Below are 23121 nucleotides of genomic sequence, written 5' to 3'. Positions count from 1 at the left end.
TTTATTGGAAAATAAAGCACAGTCGAATATCCAGCGTACGTCTCTGTGTAGCACCTGTCTTACGTACGTGTGTTTTTGTTTCCGCTAGTGCCCCCCTTTTCAAGTTCAACATGCCCCAAATGGCCCAAGAAGTAACGTTTTTGATATTTTTGGCATGGTCCATTGCTAACTGTTACGTTCAAGAAAAATAACAAAACGTTACAGATGTCGCAAATAAAAATTATCAGGCTCTGTCGTTGCACCTCCTCGCAGTGACTGACCAATGGCAGTTTCACCAATGTATAATTCGTCTTAAAATTTCCCACAGCAAACCATGGGCACAATTCTCAAAGCTGTTGGTGCGTTTTAACAAAGGGCTGTCAGAACAGGTCCAACACGCACTTTCCCCAACGCTGAGAATCCAGAAGCTGGCAGAAACTGTTCCCTCGCAGGCCAGCGCAGCCTTCTATGCTGGGCTCGGAGATGAGTTGAAAAACAATAGTTATCTCTCTGTCTTTCCTATGCTGCTTGGACGGGGATCCCATCGTCTGGGTCGTTTAGACTTCATCCTTTCTCCAAATCTTTCCCTATTCACATAGTTCATTCCTTCTGTGTCTTGCAGCAATCATCACTTCTAAGAAAAACTTGTCAGCCGACGCATTGTATACTGTACGCCCGGCTTTCAGGATTAGCGGAGTGCGCCGAGTACAACTAGAGGCACTCTTACTGTCAATGTGGTTTAAGAGTTTGGTCCAGCTGTGGCTTTCACTTCAGCTACAATATATTGCGGCACATAGTTTAGACAGCGTCTAGACGAGGACTTGCTCAAAAAAGCATCGTAAGCCAACGCAGTGCAACTGGCATGGGGCTGACCGCCGCCACCGCTTGCAAAAGCTTCCCTGGAGTGCAGCTGCGCTGAGATTGACCTAGAAGAAAGGGGTCATCACTTCGCATTTGCGTCACTGACGGCAACGAAGGGGCCATTATCCAATAGAAAACTGCAACACCTGTGAGCAGTGCATTTAGTCGCACCTATTTTTTTGCAGCGAACTGAGAACATATCAACGTGCAATAGAGGCTCTTGGTTAGGTCACGTTGCGCTTTTCCGCCTTTCAGGCTTTACCGCCTTTTGTCGCAGTTACCTCTTTCATTTTTGAAGGAAAATAAACCTCAACCTCAACCTTTTACAGCGCTGGAACAAACAAAAGAAGAGGGATAATTTCTGTACTGGCTTACGACAGGAAATTACATTTCTCCGGTGCCTTCTGGTGTGGACTAATCTGACCAGTGCTGCAATGCGCTGTTGACCGCTGGTCGCTAACAATACTGTTTAATCGCACGTATACTCAGTAATTAAGCTAAGCAAAATTCTACCTGAATGACGAACACTTCAAGGAAATAGATGTGAAACAAAGCGCTCCCTAAAACTTGCTCTAAAATAACCCTTTCCTTTCCCTTGCCTTTGCAGTGCCACCTGCGAAGCCTGTCATCCGTTACGTGTCCCACAACGGGGTCAAGGAACCCACCGGCTCGGTCATTGGCCCCTTCAACGAAGGCGAACGACTTGTGCTCCTCTGCGAAGTTCTGGGTGGTGAGTGTCCTTCATTAGACTGCTGACATTATCAAGAGGAACTCATTTTTTGTGGCCTCAGCACCAATGCTGCCATACTGCGCAATTCTATGTGCAGGATAAAGACTTGCAATATAAAATTTTAAATGGTGGGTTTTATCGTCCCGCAGTGACACATAGGCTATGAGGGACGCCATTGCGTAGAGCTCCAGAATAATTTAGACCACCTGGGGGTTTTTAACTTTTGTTTACTTCGCACAGCACCCAGGCGTTTTTTTGCATTCTGCCTCCAGTGAAATGCGACTGCCGCGGCCTGCATCGAACCCGCGACTTTGGGACCAGCAGCCTAACATCAAAGCCACTCAGCCGCCGTACCAGGTAGACTGGCAATAGGACAGACTTATTTCGCCAAGCTGCTTGCTCCCATGCTCATATGTTGCTTATATAGCAGGCCTGTTTCTTTTGTAAAGAACACGAAGTTGTATGGCATCGGCACTGTAGTGCTTAGGAAGCTAACAATCTCTGAGTGTTTTGCGTACGGGTTTCCTGCCTTGTCTTCAGGTGAAAATAAAGTACGACGCCGTGCAAGGTAACGCACCCTGAGGCCAACAGTTGAGAAACATTCGAGAGAACTGGCTCGGGATGTAGATTGTTCCCCTGAAACCTTTAGCCAAGAAAAACGCACTGATCCTACATGAAGTAGGACACAGAAACACATTAGCGCAAATGAACACGGCAGAAACCGATGAGAAGGTCAAAATTGAGAGAAAAACAAGCGTGTTGGAACTTGGCAGCCTGTTAACCGCAACTACTGCTTCTACATATGAAGTCAGCTAGATACTGAAGCCAAATGGCTACCGGTACATGCATACGCAATGTCATTCGGCGCCAAAATTGTTCTCTTTTGTAATTCCTTACATAATTTTATCTGTTTTACAGACACATCAGGAGTAGGTATAGAGTGGGCTTGACCTAAAAAAGGCCCCTCTACTTTTAGTCCTGTATTTAGGCGGAGGTTCCAAAGCAATGCATATGTTTGGACAACCGACGGTTACAAGGTAAGAAACTATGTCGAGGACTTTCACCTCGCAAACCCTTGCTCCCAAAAATCAAAACTGCATCATGGTCGTCACTCACGGGTGCTAATTCAGTTCTGCGCGTGAAAGAATTGCAGCTTGCCCCACGTTCTAATCTCTTGTTTCGCGCCGCCTGTTGCGGAACCAGACGCCAGAAAGCACTTGCGAGGCAGTCTGCTTTCGCACGTGGACTGTGTATATAGATCTGCCTATGGTTACACCCGTCGCGAACGACGACAAGGAAATCACGTTGGGCCGCGCGCAACGATCGGGCCCCCTTAACGAAGGTCGAAAGATAGCGCAGGGATCACCGCGTAAGGGAATATTTCGCCGCGAGGTTTCAGGGAGCGCGGCAGCTTTCATTTCCCGGGAACATGTGTACCGGTGGCATCGCGGGCCCGCCGCCGTTCGATCGGCGCCGGGGGCGGTGCGTCACTGACACCGTGGTGTCGATAAGAAGACTGTCCTCGGGGCCAAAAAGAGACGCCGCTCATTCCGCTGCCGGCCGCTTGCGTGTGTATGTTTAAGTACGTAACCATGTTAGCGGCCAGGTTTCCTCCGGCGAGGGGAAAAGTGCCCGCATTGTTTGCTGGCGCGCGCCCCCGCTAGGCACTTTTCTGTTTCTCGTTTCTCGGCGTACTGTGCGCCTCGCGTAGTATACACAGCCCCGGTGTCGCGGCACCCTGAGCCCGCATGCTGAGTGCAGGCGCAAACGTCCCCTGACGCCGCGACGTGTCACCCTACCTAGCGGGCTCGTTTTCGTGCGGGCCCGGTTTCGACAACCGCGAGTCGACGTGCACTCTGGCCGTGGACGCTGGAGGTCGAACGCGGAGACACGGTTCACTCCGATGCTCGCTCCTCCTTGTCCTTAATTGTTGTTGATGATATCGCTTGCTCCCCTCTTTCTCTGCTTCTTTCTGTCTCTCCTAGAGTAATTTTTGAGAAAACTGCTTCCTTTTCTTATATATATATATATACATATATATATATATATATATATATATATATATATATATATATATATATATATATATATATATATATATATATATATATATATATATATATATATATATATATATATATTAGCAGACACGGCAAATGAAGTGAGGGGCTCGTTTGACAAACATATTAAGGAAGCCAACAGTCACCGAAATCAAGGTGCACAGGGGAATGTTTCTTTTTTTTTTTAATATCTAGTGCCAATGAATTAGTTTTTTTAAAGGGAATTACTCATAAAGCAGCAGAAAAAACAACCATGCCGCCAGTGGGATCCGGCAAGTAAGGATCCGGCTTAATAAGTAATTCTCTTTAAAAAAAACTAATTCATTGGCACTAGATATTAAAAAAAAGAAACATTCCCCTGTGCACCTTGATTTCGGTGACTGTTGGCTTCCTTAATATGTTTGTCAAACGAGCCCCTCACTTCATTTGCCTTGTCTGCTAATAGCTTAACGGGGGTCTCGGCTCTGGCAGTCTTGATGCCATAGGTAGCATAAGAGGGCTCTCGCACAGTTTCCGCCCTCGCCGTTAGATGACGTTCTACGTCACACTTGCGGTATTACAGGACGTGCTACGTCCACCGCTATGGACGAGGGTGGCGCTGATGAACACTCTCAACGTTCGCTTACACGCAAAACATAAATACCCACGAAAGCAGCAGATTGGACAGCCGTCGCCGTAGCTCAGTTGGTAAGAGCACCGGACGCGATGTTCGGAGGTCGTGGGTTCGGATCCCACCGGCGGCATGGTTGTTTTTTCTGCTGCTTTATAAGTAATTCTCTTTAAAAAAAACTAATTCATTGGCACTAGATATTAAAAAAAAAGAAACATTCCCCTGTGCACCTTGATTTCGGTGACTGTTGGCTTCCTTGATATGTTTGTCAAACGAGCCCCTCACTTCATTTGCCTTGTCTGCTAATAGCTTAACGGGGGTCTCGGCTCTGGCAGTCTTGATGCCATAGGTAGCATAAGAGGGCTCTCGCACAGTTTCCGCCCTCGCCGTTAGATGACGTTCTACGTCACACTTGCGGTATTACAGGACGTGCTACGTCCACCGCTATGGACGAGGGTGGCGCTGGTGAACACTCTCAACGTTCGCTTACATGCAAAACATAAATACCCACGAAAGCAGCAGATTGGACAGCCGTCGCCGTAACTCAGTTGGTAAGAGCACCGGACGCGATATTCGGAGGTCGTGGGTTCGGATCCCACCGGCGGCATGGTTGTTTTTTCTGCTGCTTTATAAGTAATTCTCTTTAAAAAAACTAATTCATTGGCACTAGATATTAAAAAAAAAGAAACATTCCCCTGTGCACCTTGATTTCGGTGACTGTTGGCTTCCTTAATATGTTTGTCAAACGAGCCCCTCACTTCATTTGCCTTGTCTGCTAATAGCTTAACGGGGGTCTCGGCTCTGGCAGTCTTGATGCCATAGGTAGCATAAGAGGGCTCTCGCACAGTTTCCGCCCTCGCCGTTAGATGACGTTCTACGTCACACTTGCGGTATTACAGGACGTGCTACGTCCACCGCTATGGACGAGGGTGGCGCTGGTGAACACTCTCAACGTTCGCTTACACGCAAAACATAAATACCCACGAAAGCAGCAGATTGGACAGCCGTCGCCGTAGCTCAGTTGGTAAGAGCACCGGACGCGATATTCGGAGGTCGTGGGTTCGGATCCCACCGGCGGCATGGTTGTTTTTTCTGCTGCTTTATAAGTAATTCTCTTTAAAAAAACTAATTCATTGGCACTAGATATTAAAAAAAAAGAAACATTCCCCTGTGCACCTTGATTTCGGTGACTGTTGGCTTCCTTAATAATATATATATATATATATATATATATATATATATATATATATATATATATATATATATATATATATATATATATATATATAGAGAGAGAGAGAGAGAGAGAGAGAGAGAGAGAGAGAGAGAGAGAGAGAGATACACGTATTTGGCTGCTAGAGGCAAAATTCAAAGTTGAAAACGCTTCATTTACCCACAGATTTATTTTGAGTGAAAATATGGCTAAATGAAGCGTTTTAAACTTTGCATATTTATATATATATATACTATGGCAGCAACGCTGTTGATTTATTAAAGCCGGTATTGAACTGCGAACGGCGCAGCTGCGGCCTACAGTGTTTTAAGCCGCGATCGCTAGATGATAAAGTCGGTTTCCTCAGCTCGAGGGGGAAAACGGCCTTTAAACAATACGCAGTGCTTCAGCTGCGCCGGTCTTCAAACATTCTTCCACAATTCACTGTTTGAAGGAACGAGCCACGCATTTAGCGAAAGCATATATCAGAGTGCGTAAGTCCCTTTCTGCTTTCATTTTATTGGCGAAGCTACAGATGCGAAATATTTACATTGTTTGTTTTGTATTTATTCTAAGCACTGCCTAAATGTTGCCTCATTTGTTTAGGTTGTTAATGTGCCAATAGGAATTGATGGACTAGTTCGTTTCAAACAGCACAATTAATCACGCCGTATAAACCGCACTCGCCGGCTAAATGAGAACCTGGCACCACTGAGCTATTCTGTCATGTTCATCTTTAGCTTGTGTCTGGCATTTTCTACCTCTGAAGTAATGTGCAAAAGGCGTCCCTGCACCAAGGAAGAAATAGCTATTTTAGTCAGCGATGGCGCATTGAGACAAGAACGACGAGAAAACGAATAGAAGCGCTGAAATGTTCCTATTATAGTGTTTCTAGGTGCCCTATTTTTAATATGCCAGTGTGGTATCAACTAGGCAAACGTCAGACATTAGTACTTTAATATGTCGGGTCGAGGTAGAGTCACGGGGCTAATAAGGGGAGGTCGACTCTTCATAACCTTCAGATTGATTTTTAAGCACCTTTGTTTCCTCTTTAGGCTGCCCGATGTGCGCTAGGTGTGTCACGAAGTGTAGACATCTACCCATCTTCAAAAAAAGTTCTTCAAGATAGCTAGAGCGAGCAGTCTAGACTTCTGAGGAGGAAGATGCATTGTGCGGGAACTAGGTCGCGAAGAGAAAGTAGGGCGTCATCGCAGCTATTCACCAGGTCCAGCTATAGTGTCTTGATATTCTCCACATGCTCTAACCATAAGCACGTCCCGGGCGCTAGCGAGTGGGTGAGGTCGGAATTCCTGTTCCGGATCTTTAACCTAAGGTGTTCTGCAAAATTTTAAGAAACGCTTTTTTGAGTTAGAGGAGCGCTTTTTTCGGCATGGCATTGTCAGTGACGTAGCGCATCATAATACTGCTAAGACGTACTAGCTAGTAAGATGGTTAATTATTATTGAATAGTAAACATTTAACTATACCGTCAGCCTTCGTATTTATTAAGAGGCGTGTAACTTATCGTAAGTAATATTCATATCAGTTCTTATGATGACGAAAACGCAGTTACCCTCAGCTCTGTGGCCTAACAAATTGTGGCTATTTCGACGCACTGGAGCTTGCACTGGGGCCTGTACGCTTTGCCTGCAAGCTTTTCTAAAGCGCGTGTATTTTGGTGACGCAATTTTGCGATCGACAGCGTGTTCTCGCCCACGTTTACAGAGCGACTGCTCTACGGATGGGCTACTCAGATACTATGTCGGGAGCGAGGGCATGAGTCTTCTTATTGCTCTGTCTACCTTTAGAAGTGCAATGGCACTGCGGAAGTGCACGCGCTCTGAAAAACACAAAGAGCGAACAAGTGGTAACTGAGAGTGACAACCCTGCAAAATATTCATTCGCAAAAATGGGGTGTAGCCTCATTGGTTATCACCTTCAACATGACACCATCTGTGCTGAACACTCGTCGGACGGCGGGGATAATGCGCAATCCGGGTCCCTCATTCGTTACTTTTTTTTTGCTTGTTTGGAGACGTCCATCCAGCTACACAGTCCTCTTCCTTGGTCCTGTGCTAGCTCATGTGGACCTCCCGTGCGCGCGGAACGCTGCATGGACTTTTGAGCGCACTTGCGAATTTGAACAGTGAGCTTAGTCGGTCGTCGGCTGCTCGTCAGCCATGCAGAGACGCACCTTATCGACTCTTCCCTATGCATGCCTACTTATTTAATTAGCACCTCGTTAGCATAACAGGCCCATAGCTGTATCGTGCATACGCTCCGTCGAGCGACATGGGGCGCTGGTCACTGTGAACAGCCCGAAAAGGGGCGCTCACGTAGAAGAAATCTGCCCGACGCGCTGTCCCTTTCGTCATCGCCCTGCGCTACAGCGATCTCATTTAGTTGCACTGTTGCACGTCCATCGCAAATGCAACATGCATTTTCTGAGAAAAGGAACTAAATTGCCGCGTGATAAGCGCTCCATGACAGCGCGGCTGTGGTAATAGTCCATGTATATCCCAATGTAACAGCGCACATTCCGTGGTAACCGACAACTTTTTGTCCTGATCGTGATTGTTGGAAGGAAGCGCTTCATCTGATGCCAAGTTCTCAAGCCGGGCGTATGTGTTCTTTGTCCACGTTCAATGACTCTGCGCCACGCGCGCAAACTCACAAACAGTATATAATCGCGGTATTTCTTAAATGCTGTGTATTGTTGGCTGTAATTTCGCGAAAGCAAGAAAGCGTCCATTTTCTTATTGTGGCAATACTTTTGCATCCGCCCTGCCCGAGCCGTTCTGGGGACCTATTCTGCAAGGATCCATTACGCTTTCTGTTTCATTTGATACGACGACAGTGTGACGGCAGCTTCAGACGAAAGCAGCAAGCGGAAAATCGGAGCAATCACAAGCTAGCGATTCCTTGCGTCGGCAATAGCTTTCGATACTCGCCGCGCGCACCGGCTCACCAATGGCTGCATATCGCAGCCAGTGATGATATCCGGTCCTCAAAAATACAATCCTCCGCTCGCTTTCAGCGGACGCTTGAAAGCCGCGGCTACACCACCGAACAGCAGTGAGCAATGCCAGAGAATCATACATACCCAGCAACTCCGGACAAATGCACTTTTGTGCGGGAAACCGTTTATGAACGCATTTTTTTTCATATACTGTAAGATTTCACTGTAAAATTCAATGCATCTGCAGATCACTCGACGGCAATCTTGTATTTTTTTTTTTCTATTGAGGTTTTTGCTATCGTCAAAAGCGTTCCCCATTGGTTTTCTATGGGTGTCTTAACTGTTCTATGCGATCGCTGGAAAAACTTAAAAAAAGGTTTGCTACATATCAGAATAATAGACCATTACCTTCAATATTTCCACAACAGTGTCTTACAATTTTTCAATTTTCAAAAATTTTGCCCGAGAAAGCTGGACTTGGTCCATGGATAACAGTACTAGTCCCAGCTCACCTGCATAACAATAAAAAGCGTAGAGGTCCTCAAAAGCGTGCAGTGTACACGTGACCATGTGTAGCGTATACACTGCATACATTGCCGGGCAGAGATAAGAAAATAGGTTATCCCTGTTACCCTGTTGGCGAGCTTTAATGGAAAACATTGCGGGGCGGCTAATTATCATCATGAGATTATGTTGCGTTAACATTAGGTCTTCTGCAACCGGCTCAGCGCATTAATCAGAGAAAGATGGCTAATTGACCCTCCACCTTCAACGGCAGCCATCCGCCGGGTTGTTCCCGTGGCCAGTACCCTCAGTTGTGCATGCTTCCGCCCACGTGAGAACCTCCTCCGTTTACGGTAGCCACCCTCTAGGTTCTTCTCGTGGCAGCCGCCTCCCGACCTCTCCCTCCTCTCCTCTATACGTGGAGAGGAGGTTTCCTTCTCTCCACTCTGCCACCTGACAACTGGGGCAGGTGGTGCACGCAGCAATGCACTGGACGACACGGGACACTCTTTAATTCTTCAAGATGGCAGCTTCCAATGCGAAGCCATTGTAAGATGAAGGAGTAGCAAACGGAAGAGAATACAGTCTGGATTCAATGCACGGCTTTCTGTGGGTAGTCGCTGGGGATGCATTTCGGCAAAAGTTGCACTCAGGGAGTTGAACGTGTATTTGAAATTTTATTTTCCAACTTCTATTATAGCTTGTGTAAGCGCAGCTATCCCGATAGTGTATGACGTAGCTTATTTACACTTTGCCTTCTATTTATTACGTATAAGCGCGGTTCGTGGTGTTGTCGAAGCAGCTGTTTATGGGTTATTAAGAAATGCGATTATGAAATGAGAAGATAGAGCTTGCCTTTTTGTTTTCACATATTCTTAATGACTAGAGCAATGACAAGCAGCAAACGGAGATAGTTAGCGAACACGCTCGTAGTATATTTTCGCAAAGAAAGATAACTGGGTAAAAACAAAAACGCAACTACTAAATACAACTGTTTTTTTTTAAACTCGGATGACTCATTAATCGAAACTTCCTCAGTCCACATTTTCTTCATTGCATGCATAATTCAAAACGAGGCAAATATTTATATCTTTATTTGTTGTTTATTTCCTGGCTGAGAAATGGTCCCTCAAAGTTCGTAATGTGTTTACTGAAGCGAAATTTTATTTACAAACTAAACATTTTCTGTTCACATAATGAAACGTCCTGAGCTATCGAAAAAAATCCACTCTATAATGCTGCGAATTCTAACGAATTCCAGAATAGAGGAATAGCACTGCATGTAAGATAGAATTAAGCAGATTCACTCTTCCCGTATACTTTCACATCGCTCGCGTTCATCACGGGACAAATTCTTTGTTTATCCTAACGAGGAACGGATGTTAAGACGCCTAACAGTTAACAATGCAGGGTAAACACTCAACTAGGGCTGGATGCCCACATCTACGTTTCGGCAACGGAATGCAATATATCACGAGTGGTCCAAGTTAGAAGCGAGCATTGTGTGAAGTTTTTTTGCAATAATAAGAGGCACTCCACTCGTATTCTGTAAAGTGCGCGAGGATTTATTTACTTATTGGAATAGCCACATCGCCGCAAATGACATTGCAGTAAAGGGGGGGGGGGGGATAACACATATTTCTTACGAAAACAGGGAACAAACTGATTTTCAGACAACGCAATAGCGACAGATTATCACTACACCTCAAGAACAAGCGATTTACAGAGACGAAGCGACTAAATCATTTGACATAATTAACGCTACTTCATGATATACCGTACATATAAAATAGTTTTGGGGCGAGAAAAAATTTAACGTTACTCCAACGCCAAAAATAAAACAAAAATATACAATAAATTTCACACGCATCTTCTGGAGGAGGGCTGGAGTCCGCGGCAAGTAGAAGAGGAAGGCGAAGCACAATTAAAGCATTAAACCATAAATATTTTGAACGTTAAATATTTGTTAGGCCTAAAGCAGGACGGAGGACGGCACTGTAGCTGGATGTTCTTCCCCTTCTCTCCTCTCGAAAAATGTTTGCAAGAGAAAACCAATAGGCCAGGCTTGGATTGGTTTCATTTTAAACAGCAAAGATTCTACCACCTGCAGTTGTTCTGCGAGCCTAAGCGTATATGAGCGAGCGTGGTTGCTTTTTGGCCTTGGCACCTTCATTAGTAGGGCGCACCATAGTGGCTGCCGTCTTCTTGAAACACAATAATGGATCATGAGACGCGTGAGATCGGCAGAGTGAGAAAGGCGAGGACGAATGCAGAACCGGGCCGGATCCAACGCTGCTCTCGGTGGTTCGTTATTCCTTCCTCCCTTGCGTTAAGTGCGCCAGATTTTACTCTGCACTCTTATATGAGCGCAAAACTAGCACACCGCTTGACTCTCTGCCTGAAGCTTCCTACTTTCAAGTTGGCTGGACCTTCCTGCTCTTCCATGGTTTTTATAAGTGAATTCCTCCGCTAAAGAGGCCCATAAAAATTCATGTCCAGGCTCCCGTTTTTCTGTTTTGCTTTCAAATTCTCGCTATTTTTGCGTCTCTGATACTTCAAGACAGCTTTCCTGCTGCACTTGAAACAAATTGCCGCTGTCCGTCGACTTTTATGCGTGAAATGACATCGGCGCACGTTCGCAGGTGCATCACTAGCAGGAATGAAGGGAAACAAAGAAGCGAAACGGTCACCTATGACTCGACGAGGCTCGAGCTAGTTGTGCACACTTCGCCGGGCTCGGCCAGCACCCAAGTTTCTCTCACAACAGAAAGAAAAGACAAACGGGCAGTACATGCACTCAGGGGTCGGCTAGCGAACGGCAGAATTGGCCGGTCTTCCGTCAAAAGTTAGCTTGAAACGTGGTTAGCAGTACTGCATGCGTACTCTTGTAATAACTGGTTGAACCGTTTGCTTATAGCTGTGACCGCCCATCGCCGTTGTGCTTTTTGCGTCCCGTCCCTTTTTCGCCCATTTTTCAATCATTGGGCGGTAGACAGTATTGTTTCATACTTTCTGAACAAAGTACGGCAAGGGCGTAAGGCTTTCCATACATTTATTTGCGTATGTATATTGAGTGAGGGGCCTACTGTTAAGAATTAACAGTTAATTTACAGTAAAAAAAAAGAAAATGCCAACTGTGCATCACATAACAGCCTGTGTAGTCTGTTCCTGTCTGTTGATTAGAAGGACACGGGCATTCAGCGGCTGCAAGAAGGTAGTCAATCCATCTGTGATTCCGAGATTTTAATTTAAAGTGAACATATTCTCTTTTAGCCGTCCAGTCCCGCGCCTTTCGTTTGCGACACTGGGCCTCACCCCGTGGAACTATGCGCAAGCCAGCCTGCGCTATTTTCATCGTCGGTATAGGATAACTGAAGCCGGACTAAGGGATATATGCATTAGGGATACAAAGAATGGCAGTCAGATATACCGGGCATTGTCCCGTTTGCCTCTAAGTGAATCGGGCGGCCGCTCGAAATCAATTTCTCCATGTCACGCTGGAGTGCTTCTCCATGCAATAGCACCATCACTTCTCGTTCTCTGCGTGCGACGAGTGCAAAGAGGAAGCGCGGTTACCAACAATAGGCGTGCATATCCGGACAACGGCATTAAATCCGGGAGAAGAGGGCTTAGCTGCAGATAGGCAAAGGATACGTCTTTTTATGGAAGCCCTCTGCAAAGGGCCACTTCAAACAGTGCCCTAAAACGGAAACGGGTTGGCTGCGCTAATGCCTGGCCGCCAAGCTTCCATTTCCAATGTCCGTCGCTCGGCGAGTAGAGAAGAGTTTGCGCTTTATATTTTTATTTGTAAGTATGTTACATGACGTATTATCCCAAGACCAGTAATGTGTAAAGCCTGCACAGATTAATTACTTGCGGCACGAGCAGAACTTTGCGATTTTGTGCCGTCCAATTTCACCACGTTTTCTCGGCGGCTTTTTTTCTTGCCTTTTCAACCGTTTACTGGCGTGCAGGTGAGTTTAATACAAATATTTCCTGTTTCAAGTTTGCCACCATAACAAAGTAAATACTTCATTCGCCCCATAAAAAAAAAATTAAAGAGGTTGCGAACACTAGTGCTCTATCAACGGATTTGAGCACCAGAGCCACAAAGATAGCAAGTGAAATGAGTCATTGGATCACTTTTCCCCGCTCTCTGTAATGTGCGCCTCTGGGTCGTGGCGATAGTTGTACGTTTTTACTTTCTGTGCTTCCTCAAACATTGGAATGATATAGGCACGCGCTGGCAACACTCTGTGGCGTCTATCTGACGTGCCAGTGTGGTGGCCATTAGGTTTAAAAATGAGCGTACCTTTCATGTGGTATCGGCACCACCTTTACCGGCCACCCCTCTTGTTCAGACTTTGCGCGCAATGATCATCTGATTCCCGAACTTTCGAGCGGATCCCTGGTACTAATGGATCACGCAGAGGCGCCGCGAACCTGCCCCGTGGTCTTCTGGGGCGCCCGCAAAAAAAAGAAAGAAAGATAGCATACGCGCCCGTTAGTTTCACGCGGCTTAAGATGCATTTCTGCTCCTTACCATGATTAAACGTTCCCCACACGATGGGTTCATTGTTCTAAGCGCCAGGTACGCTCGTGCAGTGTCCTTGCTTATTCAGGCAGCTTCCCTCACCCTGAGCCCTAACCGACGCTCTCCCGCTCTGCTACCACTGAGGTCTGCCCCCAAATCGATGACGTAGCCCGTGTAATGAGCCGCAGCTGAGCGCTGCCCTAAAAAGGCGGTCTCTTCTTTTGTTGGGTCTCAAGCAGTTTCATCAATTATGGCGGCTCGAGCTTCGCCGCACACTCCCAGTGCAATCACTCCGAAAGGGTTCGTATCACCCTTTATTCGCCCGCGCTGTGCGCTCTCGTTTCCTGCCTTCCATTAGCGTTTACTCGGCGAGTTCGCTCAGAGGGCGAGGATGGAGGAGGTTCAAGAAGAAGAGGGGCGAGAAACAGCGACTCAAAGCGTGGCTCACGCAGAACACCATCCAGCCGCTCTAATTCCTTTCTCCGAGCCTCGGGGCGTTGCCGCTTTACTGTCGTGCTTGCACGTACTTGCAAGTACATTCCCCCCCCCCCCCTTTTTTTTACGTTCGCCGAAGGCCCTAAAGCCCGGTTCTTGCCGTCAACTGTGTTTCTCGCACGAACTCCACCTAATATTAACTCTTTGAAGCACAAGTACGTTTTATTTAATTTACTGTGCCCAACCTGCCGGCACAACAGAAAAAAAATCCACAGTCAGCATCATCCGATATGAGTCTACTGCAGGACAAAGGCCTCTCCTACCAATATCGTCCAAATCATTCTTTTTGCTTGCCAGCAGCAGCATCAGCCTTATTCTAGTAAATTTCATTATCTCTTCACTCCATCTCACGTTCGGTTGCCTTGGTTACGTTTTTCTTGTTTTGTAACCCAATCTGACAGCCTGATAGAGTACTAGTTGTCAGTTTTTGCGGATTGCATGCACTTTCCACGCCCACTTTCTTAATGTCATGCAGCTGAAATATCTGCACTTAACGTTGACTTGCTTATCCACCCTGCTTTTCACTTTCGCTTACACTTTCAACTATCGCTTTTCCTTCCATCGATAGCGGCACTTTTTTAGCCTAATTCCTAGCCTATGCCAATAAAAAGTACTAGAATTGCTTCTCTGAAACAAATGTGTGAACGAATGCAGAAGTCAGATCACCATGCTGCGCTGCAATGGTTGCAAGGCTGAACAGTCACCCGCGTTTACGAGCTACTAAAGATTGTTTTTTTGGTTTATGTGGGTTAAACGTAAAACGCAACTCAGGCTATGACGGAGGCCGTAGTAGGGGATTTCAACCACCTGGGGCTCTTTAACGTGCACTCACATCGCACAGCGCACGAACCACCGCGGCTGTGATCGAACCCGCGTCTCTCGGCTCAGCAGCCGAGCATCATAACCACTGAGCTACCGCGGAGGCTAGAAGCATACCGTCCTTCACGTAAACTCACCCTTCACCGAAATGTACTTTTCTACTCGCTTGGTCACTACTCTTTTAATAAAGAGTGAGGAACCCAACGAAAGTCAAAACTTGGTAGGGTTGGCACGTAATAACAATGCTGTTTTTTTTTTGTTTTCAGTGAGTATTGATACCACGTTCATGACCAAATAACTAAACGCAGATCAGAAGAAACCTCATGTTTTAGCCCTTAAAATATTTGCCATGTTTGGCCTGATTAAATGAGCTTGCAAAAACAACAAATCCAAACGCTCTGACAAGATCGAAGGCTGTCATCCTTAAGTACGCTTCGTACCATGTGCGGAACTCTGTTGGCGGAAGTTTGCGTGAGATCGCGTCGCCGACTTTCTCAGATTGCAACGCACAGAAGAGGCACTAACTGGTCTTCCACCGAAAGCATCACTGGGCTGAAGTGAGGTGTCATTTCAAACGATTACCTCTAATGGTATTCACCGCGAAGGGAAGCGCGCATTTCTTTAGATTTAGATAACATCCGCTGCGATCAAGGGACTTGTGATCGACGGTCGTTTCTTGTCTGTTTAGGGTGTTGCGGCATTGGGAGGTTATTATAATCCACCTGAATAGGCATGGAGATTACATTTTCAGCTTATTTTTGTTTTCTTTTTTAGTCCCTGTTCGTATATCTTGATTGGTTTAAGCCTGTGATAGCTCTGCTGGGGCAGGGATTTCTTCACCTTTTTTATGCGGTTGCATAAGAACCTCATTGCAGCAGAAAGCCGGCGTCGTCCGGTGTCAAACCTGGTGAAGAAACTGAAAATAAAAACTCCATCATAGCCGGCGGAGCGGGATTCGAACATAAGTTCCGCTGGCCGGTGCTTCAGACCACTACGTCATCACAGCTTTTTTTTTTCTTTATTCCTTGTTCATGGTGAAAAAAGACTACATCAGCAGCAGAGCAAAATATCAAAAACAATACAATAATATTCAAAGTGGCAGCCGCAATTGATGCTACGATGTGATTCAAAAACGTTTTAAGTTTTCCATATCGCTCAACACTGGCATCGCTTAGTTTCTCGCTCTGAGCATTGTAAAATTCTTTTTGATAAGCCACACTTTCGATAAAATACTCCCCATCTCTGAGGGAGCATCCGCATAAGTTTGTCTATACAGTCATTCTTGTTCTTCGTACACTGTGCAGGCAGAGCAACGTGAATCGGATGAATAGCACACCCGCTTCATTATCGACAGATAGAAACCTTATACCGCATGACGTGACTTAGAGGTCCTTTGTTAAAGTCCCCTGCAAGATGTCCTAGAAAAATACTGTACCCCAGCAGCCAAGGAAAATGTGGTTATGGTTCCCGGCTTACGACATATTAGGCAGTCAATAGACCATGGGACAAACAAGCCTTTTTCTCTCAACTGTGGTTTAACAGGCAGTGCGGCTTTATCAATAGACCATGAGACGAACAAGCCTTTTTCTCTCAAATGTGGTTTAACAAGCAATGTGCGGCTTTATAAGAGGAAGAAGAAACTTTACTGACGATCAGACTGGCATACTTTTAACTCTCTTTAAGACGTCATTACATTTCCTCAACAATACAAGGAACGATAAACAGGAACTGGTAACATGACATCAAGCAAGTCTTTCCTGAGTTGTTTTGGGGTCACAGAATTTGTGTATTCCAGTGAGAACATAACCTTTAATATTGTTACGTGGTCCAGGCGGGAACGACGCGAGAACGTCCGGGCACAGTACACAGGTCGGGCGGCCCGCACAGAGCACCAGGCACAGAGCACAGAATCCCAGAGCACGCGCGCCTCCGAGAGTCTTCATTCATCTCTTCTATCCGTTGCATGGCCCCCGGTCGCAAAAAAACACCGTCTCGGTGGAAATTAGGGCGGGGCAAGGGATTGCGACACGTAGGGCTTGAGGCGAGAGACGTGGACAACGTCACTCTGAGATGCACCGGAGGTGGTCTCCGGGAAGGCCGGGGCAATCTCGTAGGTGACGGCGGTGACCTGGCGGAGCACACGGTATGGGCCAACAGAGCGGGACATTAGTTTTTCGCAAAGCCCGACACGGCGTGTGGGCGACCAAAGCAAGACGAGGGCTCCAGGGGAAAAAGTTACCATGCGGTGGCGGTGGTCGTAGTAGTCCTGCTGTGAGGCCTGCGAGGCTTGTAGGCGGGAGCGAGCCAGCTGGCGGGCGTGGTCGGCGCGGGCAATAGCGTCGTGGGCATATTCAGAAGGCGGGGAAGGAGATGTCGGAAGCAGCGTGTCCAAAGGTAATTGGGGTTCACGACTGTACAACAGATAGAACGGGGAGTAACCGGCAGTGTCATGACGAGAAGAATTGTAGGCGAAGGTCACGTATGGAAGGGAAATGTCCCAGTCCCGATGGTCCGGGGAAACGTACATTGCGAGCATATCCGTGAGAGTGCGGTTGAGGCGCTCTGTAAGACCGTTGGTTTGGGGATGATAGGCGGTGGTCAGCTTATGTTTTGTTGAGCAGGTACGGAGAATGTCGTCGACAACTTTAGAGAGAAAGCAACGACCGCGTTCGGTGAGAAGTTGGCGGGGTGCACCATGACGGAGGATGAGGTTGTAGAGGAGAAAATCGGCCACGTCGGTAGCAGTACTGGTGGGGAGGGCCCGCGTGATGGCATAGCGAGTAGCATAATCTGTCGCAACGGCAATCCATTTGTTTCCGGAGGTGGACTCCGGAAACGGGCCCAAAAGATCCAAGCCAACACGATAGAATGGTTCAGGGGGCACATCAACAGGCTGGAGCAAACCCGCGGAGAGCGTGGCGGGACATTTCCGGCGCTGGCACTGGTCGCAGGCACGAACATAGCGGCGGACGGACTGGTAGAGACGGGGCCAAAAGAAGCGACGACGCACGCGGGCGTAAGTACGCGAGACACCCAGATGTCCAGCAGTGGGGAGGTCATGAAGCTCGTGGAGGACGTCGTTGCGCAGATGCTTCGGGACAACGAGCAGTAGGTCTGGGCCGGCCGGGTTCAGGCTTCTGCGGTAGAGTGTGTCATGATGAAGTACAAACCGGCGCAGGGCAGGGTCAGATGGAGAGGATCTGAGGCGGGAAATAATAGAGCGGAGCTCGATATCTCGTCGCTGCTCATCGCCAAGGTGAGTAAGAGCAGAGAGCGAGAAGAGGTCAGCGGCGGAGTCACTGCCAGAATGATCAGAAGAGTCAACGGGATATCCGGAGAGGCAATCAGCATCAGTGTGTAGCCTACCGGACTTATATACCACGGTATAGTCGTAGTCTTGGAGGTGTAAAGCCCAGCGACCTAGGCGGCCAGTAGGATCTTTCAGTGATGAGAGCCAGCAGAGCGCATGGTGGTCGGTGACAACCGTAAAAGGGCGGCCGTACAAATATGGGCGGAATTTCCCAACCGCCCAGACAAGGGCTAAGCACTCACGGTCGGTAATTGAGTAATTGCGCTCCGGGGCGGATAGGAGGCGGCTGGCGTAGGCGATGACACGGTGTTGTTCGGATTGCCTCTGAGAGAGAATAGCGCCGGTGCCATAGCCACTGGCGTCTGTGCGGACTTCAGTGGGAGCTGTCACATCGAAGTGGGCCAGAACTGGCGTGGTAGTAAGCTTCAATATCAAGGTGGAAAACGCGTGTGCTTGGTCGGGTCCCCAGATGAAGGTGGCGTCCTTTTTCAGGAGGTCGGTGAGGGGGCGGGCGATGTCGGCGAAGCCTTCAACAAATCGACGAAAGTAGGAGCACAGCCCTAAGAAGCTGCGGACGTCGTTACAGGAACGTGGCTGAGGAAAGTCTTTAACGGCTCGAATCTTATCAGGGTCAGGGTGCACCCCCGTGTCGTCGACGACATGACCCAAGATGGCGAGTTAACGGCGCGCGAAACGGCACTTAGACGAGTTGAGCTGCAGGCCAGCATGACGAAAGAGGGAAAGGATCTGAGAAAGATCAGTGAGGTGAGAGGAAAACGAGGGCGAAAAGACAATGACGTCATCGAGATAGCACAGGCAGGTGGACCACTTAAAGCCTTGCAAAAGAGCATCCATCATGCGTTCAAATGTGGCTGGTGCGTTGCATAATCCGAAAGGCATAACTTTAAATTGATAAAGGCCATCAGGAGTCACAAAAGCGGTTTTCTCACGGTCCTGTTCATCTACAGCAATTTGCCACTAGCCGGAGCGAAGATGTATGGACGAGAAGAATTTGGCACCATGGAGGCAGTCAAGCGCGTCATCGATACGCGGCAGGGGGTACACGTCCTTTTTAGTGATCTTATTCAGGTGGCGATAATCAATGCAAATACGCCATGAGTCATCCTTCTTCCTGACAAGGACGACGGGTGAGGCCCAGGGACTGTGTGAGGGTTCGATAATGTTTTTTTCTAGCATTTTAGTAACTTCCGCAATGATTACTTGACGCTCGGCGTGAGAGACCCGGTAAGGGCGGCGGCGGATGGGAGGGGTATCGCCTGTTTCAATGCGGTGCCTGACGGCGAGAGTTTGACCCAGCGCGGTGTTGTTCACGTCAAAAATATCCGAAAAAGATTCGAGAAGGGCACGAAGCTTGGCGGATTTTACGCTGCGCCCACCACGCAGCTTCGTACTACTCGTCAGGCCGGGACTACCACCATGGCTCCACCCGGCCGGTCAAGGAGCCCCACTACCCCGCACCTCCACCAAAGATGTTACGTGGTCCAGGCGGGAACGACGCGAGAACGTCCGGGCACAGCACACAGGTCAAGAGCACAGGGCGGCCCGCACAGAGCATCAGGCACAGAGCACAGAATCCCAGAGCACACGCGCCTCCGAGAGTCTTCATTCATCTCTTCTTCTATCCGTTGCAATATAATAAATTCCGCCACAACTTCGCGCAAAAAGCTCCTCAGGCTGCTGCATTTGATGCTTCTAGACGGCACCGAAAAATCATTTAAGTCATGACACATTCCAACTTTGAGAACAATACAAACAAAAGAATCACTTTTATCTCGTACGGACATCAACCTGGACACTATTTGTCGTAGAAATAAGTGGTAAAAACCGAGACTCCCCTCCCCTCTTTTCACTGAGTGAAACTAATTAGTTCGACTGGATCTCTCCCATACAGAACCTGACGCAAAAACCTCCAGCATGTTCTGCATTTTCTGCATGCTAACTCTTGACATGGATAGCGCTTGCAAAACATACTTTAACTATGTAACAATGAAGAAATTGCATACCGTTGAACGCGCAAATATTGGCAAATCAAATCAAGGCCACCTCACTTTGCTGTTCTCAACTATACATCTTCGCACTCGGCCCTCCAGTAATCTTTCGGCTCCTTGTAGTGTTGAGGCGGTGCTCCGTGGTACCCCGAAGGTGCAACAGGCCACGAGATGTTTTCAAAAAATGTACGTGTGCTGCTCCAATCACCATGACCCTATTCCAGAGTCCCGAAGATTTGTCACAGTTGACTTCGCTGGCAGTCTGCTTAAAAAAAAAAAAACATACTAACATCTTTTCGTCTCCGGAACACTCTTTATCATGACAGAAACCAACTATGTCGTCTGCATGCGACAATATCATTACTTCACTTTCCATAGGTTGAAATCCTGGGATCCTGTCATTTTGAATGAGCTTGAAACAAAATGGCTTCATGTAGATGGCATACAATAAAGGAGAAAGAGGATATCTCTGCCTGACAGGCCACCTTATCTGAAAGCAGTTGGAAGGCCGCATCAAACTTGTGAACTTAAGGGACGAATCATCTTTGCAAATATTCACGTAGCTAGGAGCATTTTGGAATGCTGCGATGCATTTGACGATCACGTTGAAATGCTGCAGCTGGATATCGAAAACGCTTTAGATTGGGTAAGCCACAAAATTCTTTTTTCAATACTGGATCACACTCATGTGGGCTCAGATATGTTAGAGAGAGGTTACATGACCTACGCAAATTTTTCTACTAGTCACATAAAGCTTTCAAAATACGCCATCACAACAGCTGAACATCCCAAGTTTTAAACTGCCGGTCTCTCGCGCTGTGGTTTCGCAGCTGTCGTCTTCATTACCTTCCATCCGTGCGCGTGGAAGCGCCAGCAGACAAGCATGCAGCAAGCCACCACAAACGTTTCTCTAGCATGTATTAGCACATCAGGCCCCCTTGCACAACTGCTGTCCCCGTTCAGAACACTGCACCGTCAGGGGACATGCACAGCTAGATATGCACTGTAGCAGAGCGATGAGCCGCATGGTGTGCGCTGCGTCTCGCGTCCTAGTGTGGCAGCATAACACTTCGAGCTACCTCTGCCGCCCTTTAGGCCATTTTTTCGCGCTCTTCTTGGTGCCTTTTTGGCTCATAGGCGAAAAGGCGCGTTGTAGTGCTTGAGAGGTTCTTGCCCTTCAGTATGTCTTGATTTTTTTTTAAATTTCGTATTCAGTCTCTTCTGTGTCGCCTTTTCATAATTTGACATCTTTTCTTTTTTTTTGACGAGATGCATTCACGTGATTTTCGGTCTTGCTTTCATCAGCAGTGCTAAATACAAACGAACACCACCCCATAAAAGTAGTGGTTTCTATTTTAAAAGAAACATATAAAGGAAGATAATAAAATGAATGCCCACCGCGGAAATCGCCAAACATTCTTTAGGCACCTGATCAGCAGCTGGCGGAAATAAAATGCACAGGGGAGAAGATAAGGAGGTGAAATGAAGGTAGGAGAAATAGTATTAAACCATAGCGGATAGTTTTTGTATTTAGAAATATGTACCGGGCGATGTTTTCCAACCATTACAGATTTTATTTTAAGAGCTGCGGGAGATACGTTGGTGCGGTCTGTGTAGGTGGATTATGCAGCCAGGCGGACATTACGTACGCGATAGAGCTCAATAATTAGACAATTAATAATCTAAAATCAATGAACTGTTATAAGTTTGGTTTTAAGGGACATGATTATATTGGGAAATTAAAGACCATCAGTATCGAAGGGAAGCGGTGTTTTTAAATTTTCTTAATCGGCAATGTGTTTCGAAATATCGAGCGCCAAAAATACACATTTCAGAGCTCATTCAGTTGCCTTTCCCGCATTGCTAATTTATTAAATGTTGGTTGCTATGCTTGGAATTTTCGATGGTAGCAAGCTAACTGCTTGCACTTCGTCAAATACCTGAATGGCGTCTGTGTTTGATGCATATTGAGCGACGACATTTTATTGATTAAATGCGCGAAAGCCAACTCAAGGAGCTTTCAAGTGAGTATTTTGGACGTCCGATCTTTCGAAACACATTGCCGATTAAGAAAATTTATCAACTGGGCTCACCATCGATATTGACACCCTCCAATTTCGCACTACAATCTTGCTCCCTAAAATCGCAGACTGCACCAACGTATCTCCTACAGTTTTTAATAGAAATCTGCAGACGTTAATAAAATCACCGTGCAGAATATTCACATGCACAACAGTTACTTCCAATGCAACTCCATAGCGCTTTCTGGTTATGGTCAATTTCAACGTAAGTGTACATTATTTTTCTAACGTTGCAGTGATTTCTGTGAACTCTTTTGTTGGGAAACTTGTTACTAGTTATTCAGAGAATACGAAACTGTCCAGCGCAGTCATGATGTCGCTTGCATTATTTCTCCTGGAGCTTCTGGTCAACTCTGGATTCCAACATCTTAAATATCCTTATCGCCTTCCAATATTTGTTATCTGTATATATTTGCTCAGTTTGGGCTGTTCAATTTATTTTCTACTTTCGACATGTGCTTATAACAACATGTGAAGTTAAGCTGCATCAACACAAAGTCGACGCTAGTGTTGCAGGAACGCCAAGTCGGTGGCGTGAGGCATTCTCAAGCTACCCTTTGTGGCAGCTTTTTCCACATGCCTCCCGAATATTGTACTTCGTACCTGTTGCGAATAGTCCTTCAATTCAATTCAATACGTGGGTACGCTGTCACCTTCCTTTATTGTGATGTTTAAATGAGCATTTTAAGCAGCAATATTTTGCGTGCTGAAGGCAGCTTCTCGATGCAGGCTTTAACATATAAATTTTAGAGCTCGAATTGAAAAGGCCTGATCAGTTTGCCTTTCAGCGCTCGTATGAGCAGGTTAAGCGCATGTTGTGCAATTTTTTGTGAAATGGTATTTGTGAAAAAGGTTTAAAAGTGATATAAGCTACAACAATAAAAATTTTGCAAAAGCTTGGAGACTCAGAGGAGAGAAACTTTGAGTGTCCACAGAGCAATCAAATGCGCATCTGGA

General features: G+C 46.8%; 1 protein-coding gene across 1 annotated transcript in view; it reads left to right on the top strand.

The window, feature by feature from the left end:
* Nucleotides 1–23121, top strand: part of LOC144114534 (hemicentin-2-like) — a 691994-nt gene that overhangs the window by 518633 nt on the left and 150240 nt on the right. Inside the window, exon 4 of the mRNA XM_077648339.1 lies at nt 1448–1570. Within this exon, the coding sequence (XP_077504465.1) occupies nt 1448–1570 (123 nt within the window). The remainder of the gene's footprint in view (nt 1–1447; nt 1571–23121) is intronic.

The sequence above is a fragment of the Amblyomma americanum genome, chromosome 1 (genome assembly GCF_052857255.1).
Source record: "Amblyomma americanum isolate KBUSLIRL-KWMA chromosome 1, ASM5285725v1, whole genome shotgun sequence".
Classification (NCBI taxonomy): Eukaryota; Metazoa; Arthropoda; class Arachnida; order Ixodida; family Ixodidae; genus Amblyomma; species Amblyomma americanum.
The sequence above is the reverse complement of the archived record's forward strand: the minus strand, read 5'-3'. Positions and strand labels throughout refer to the sequence as shown.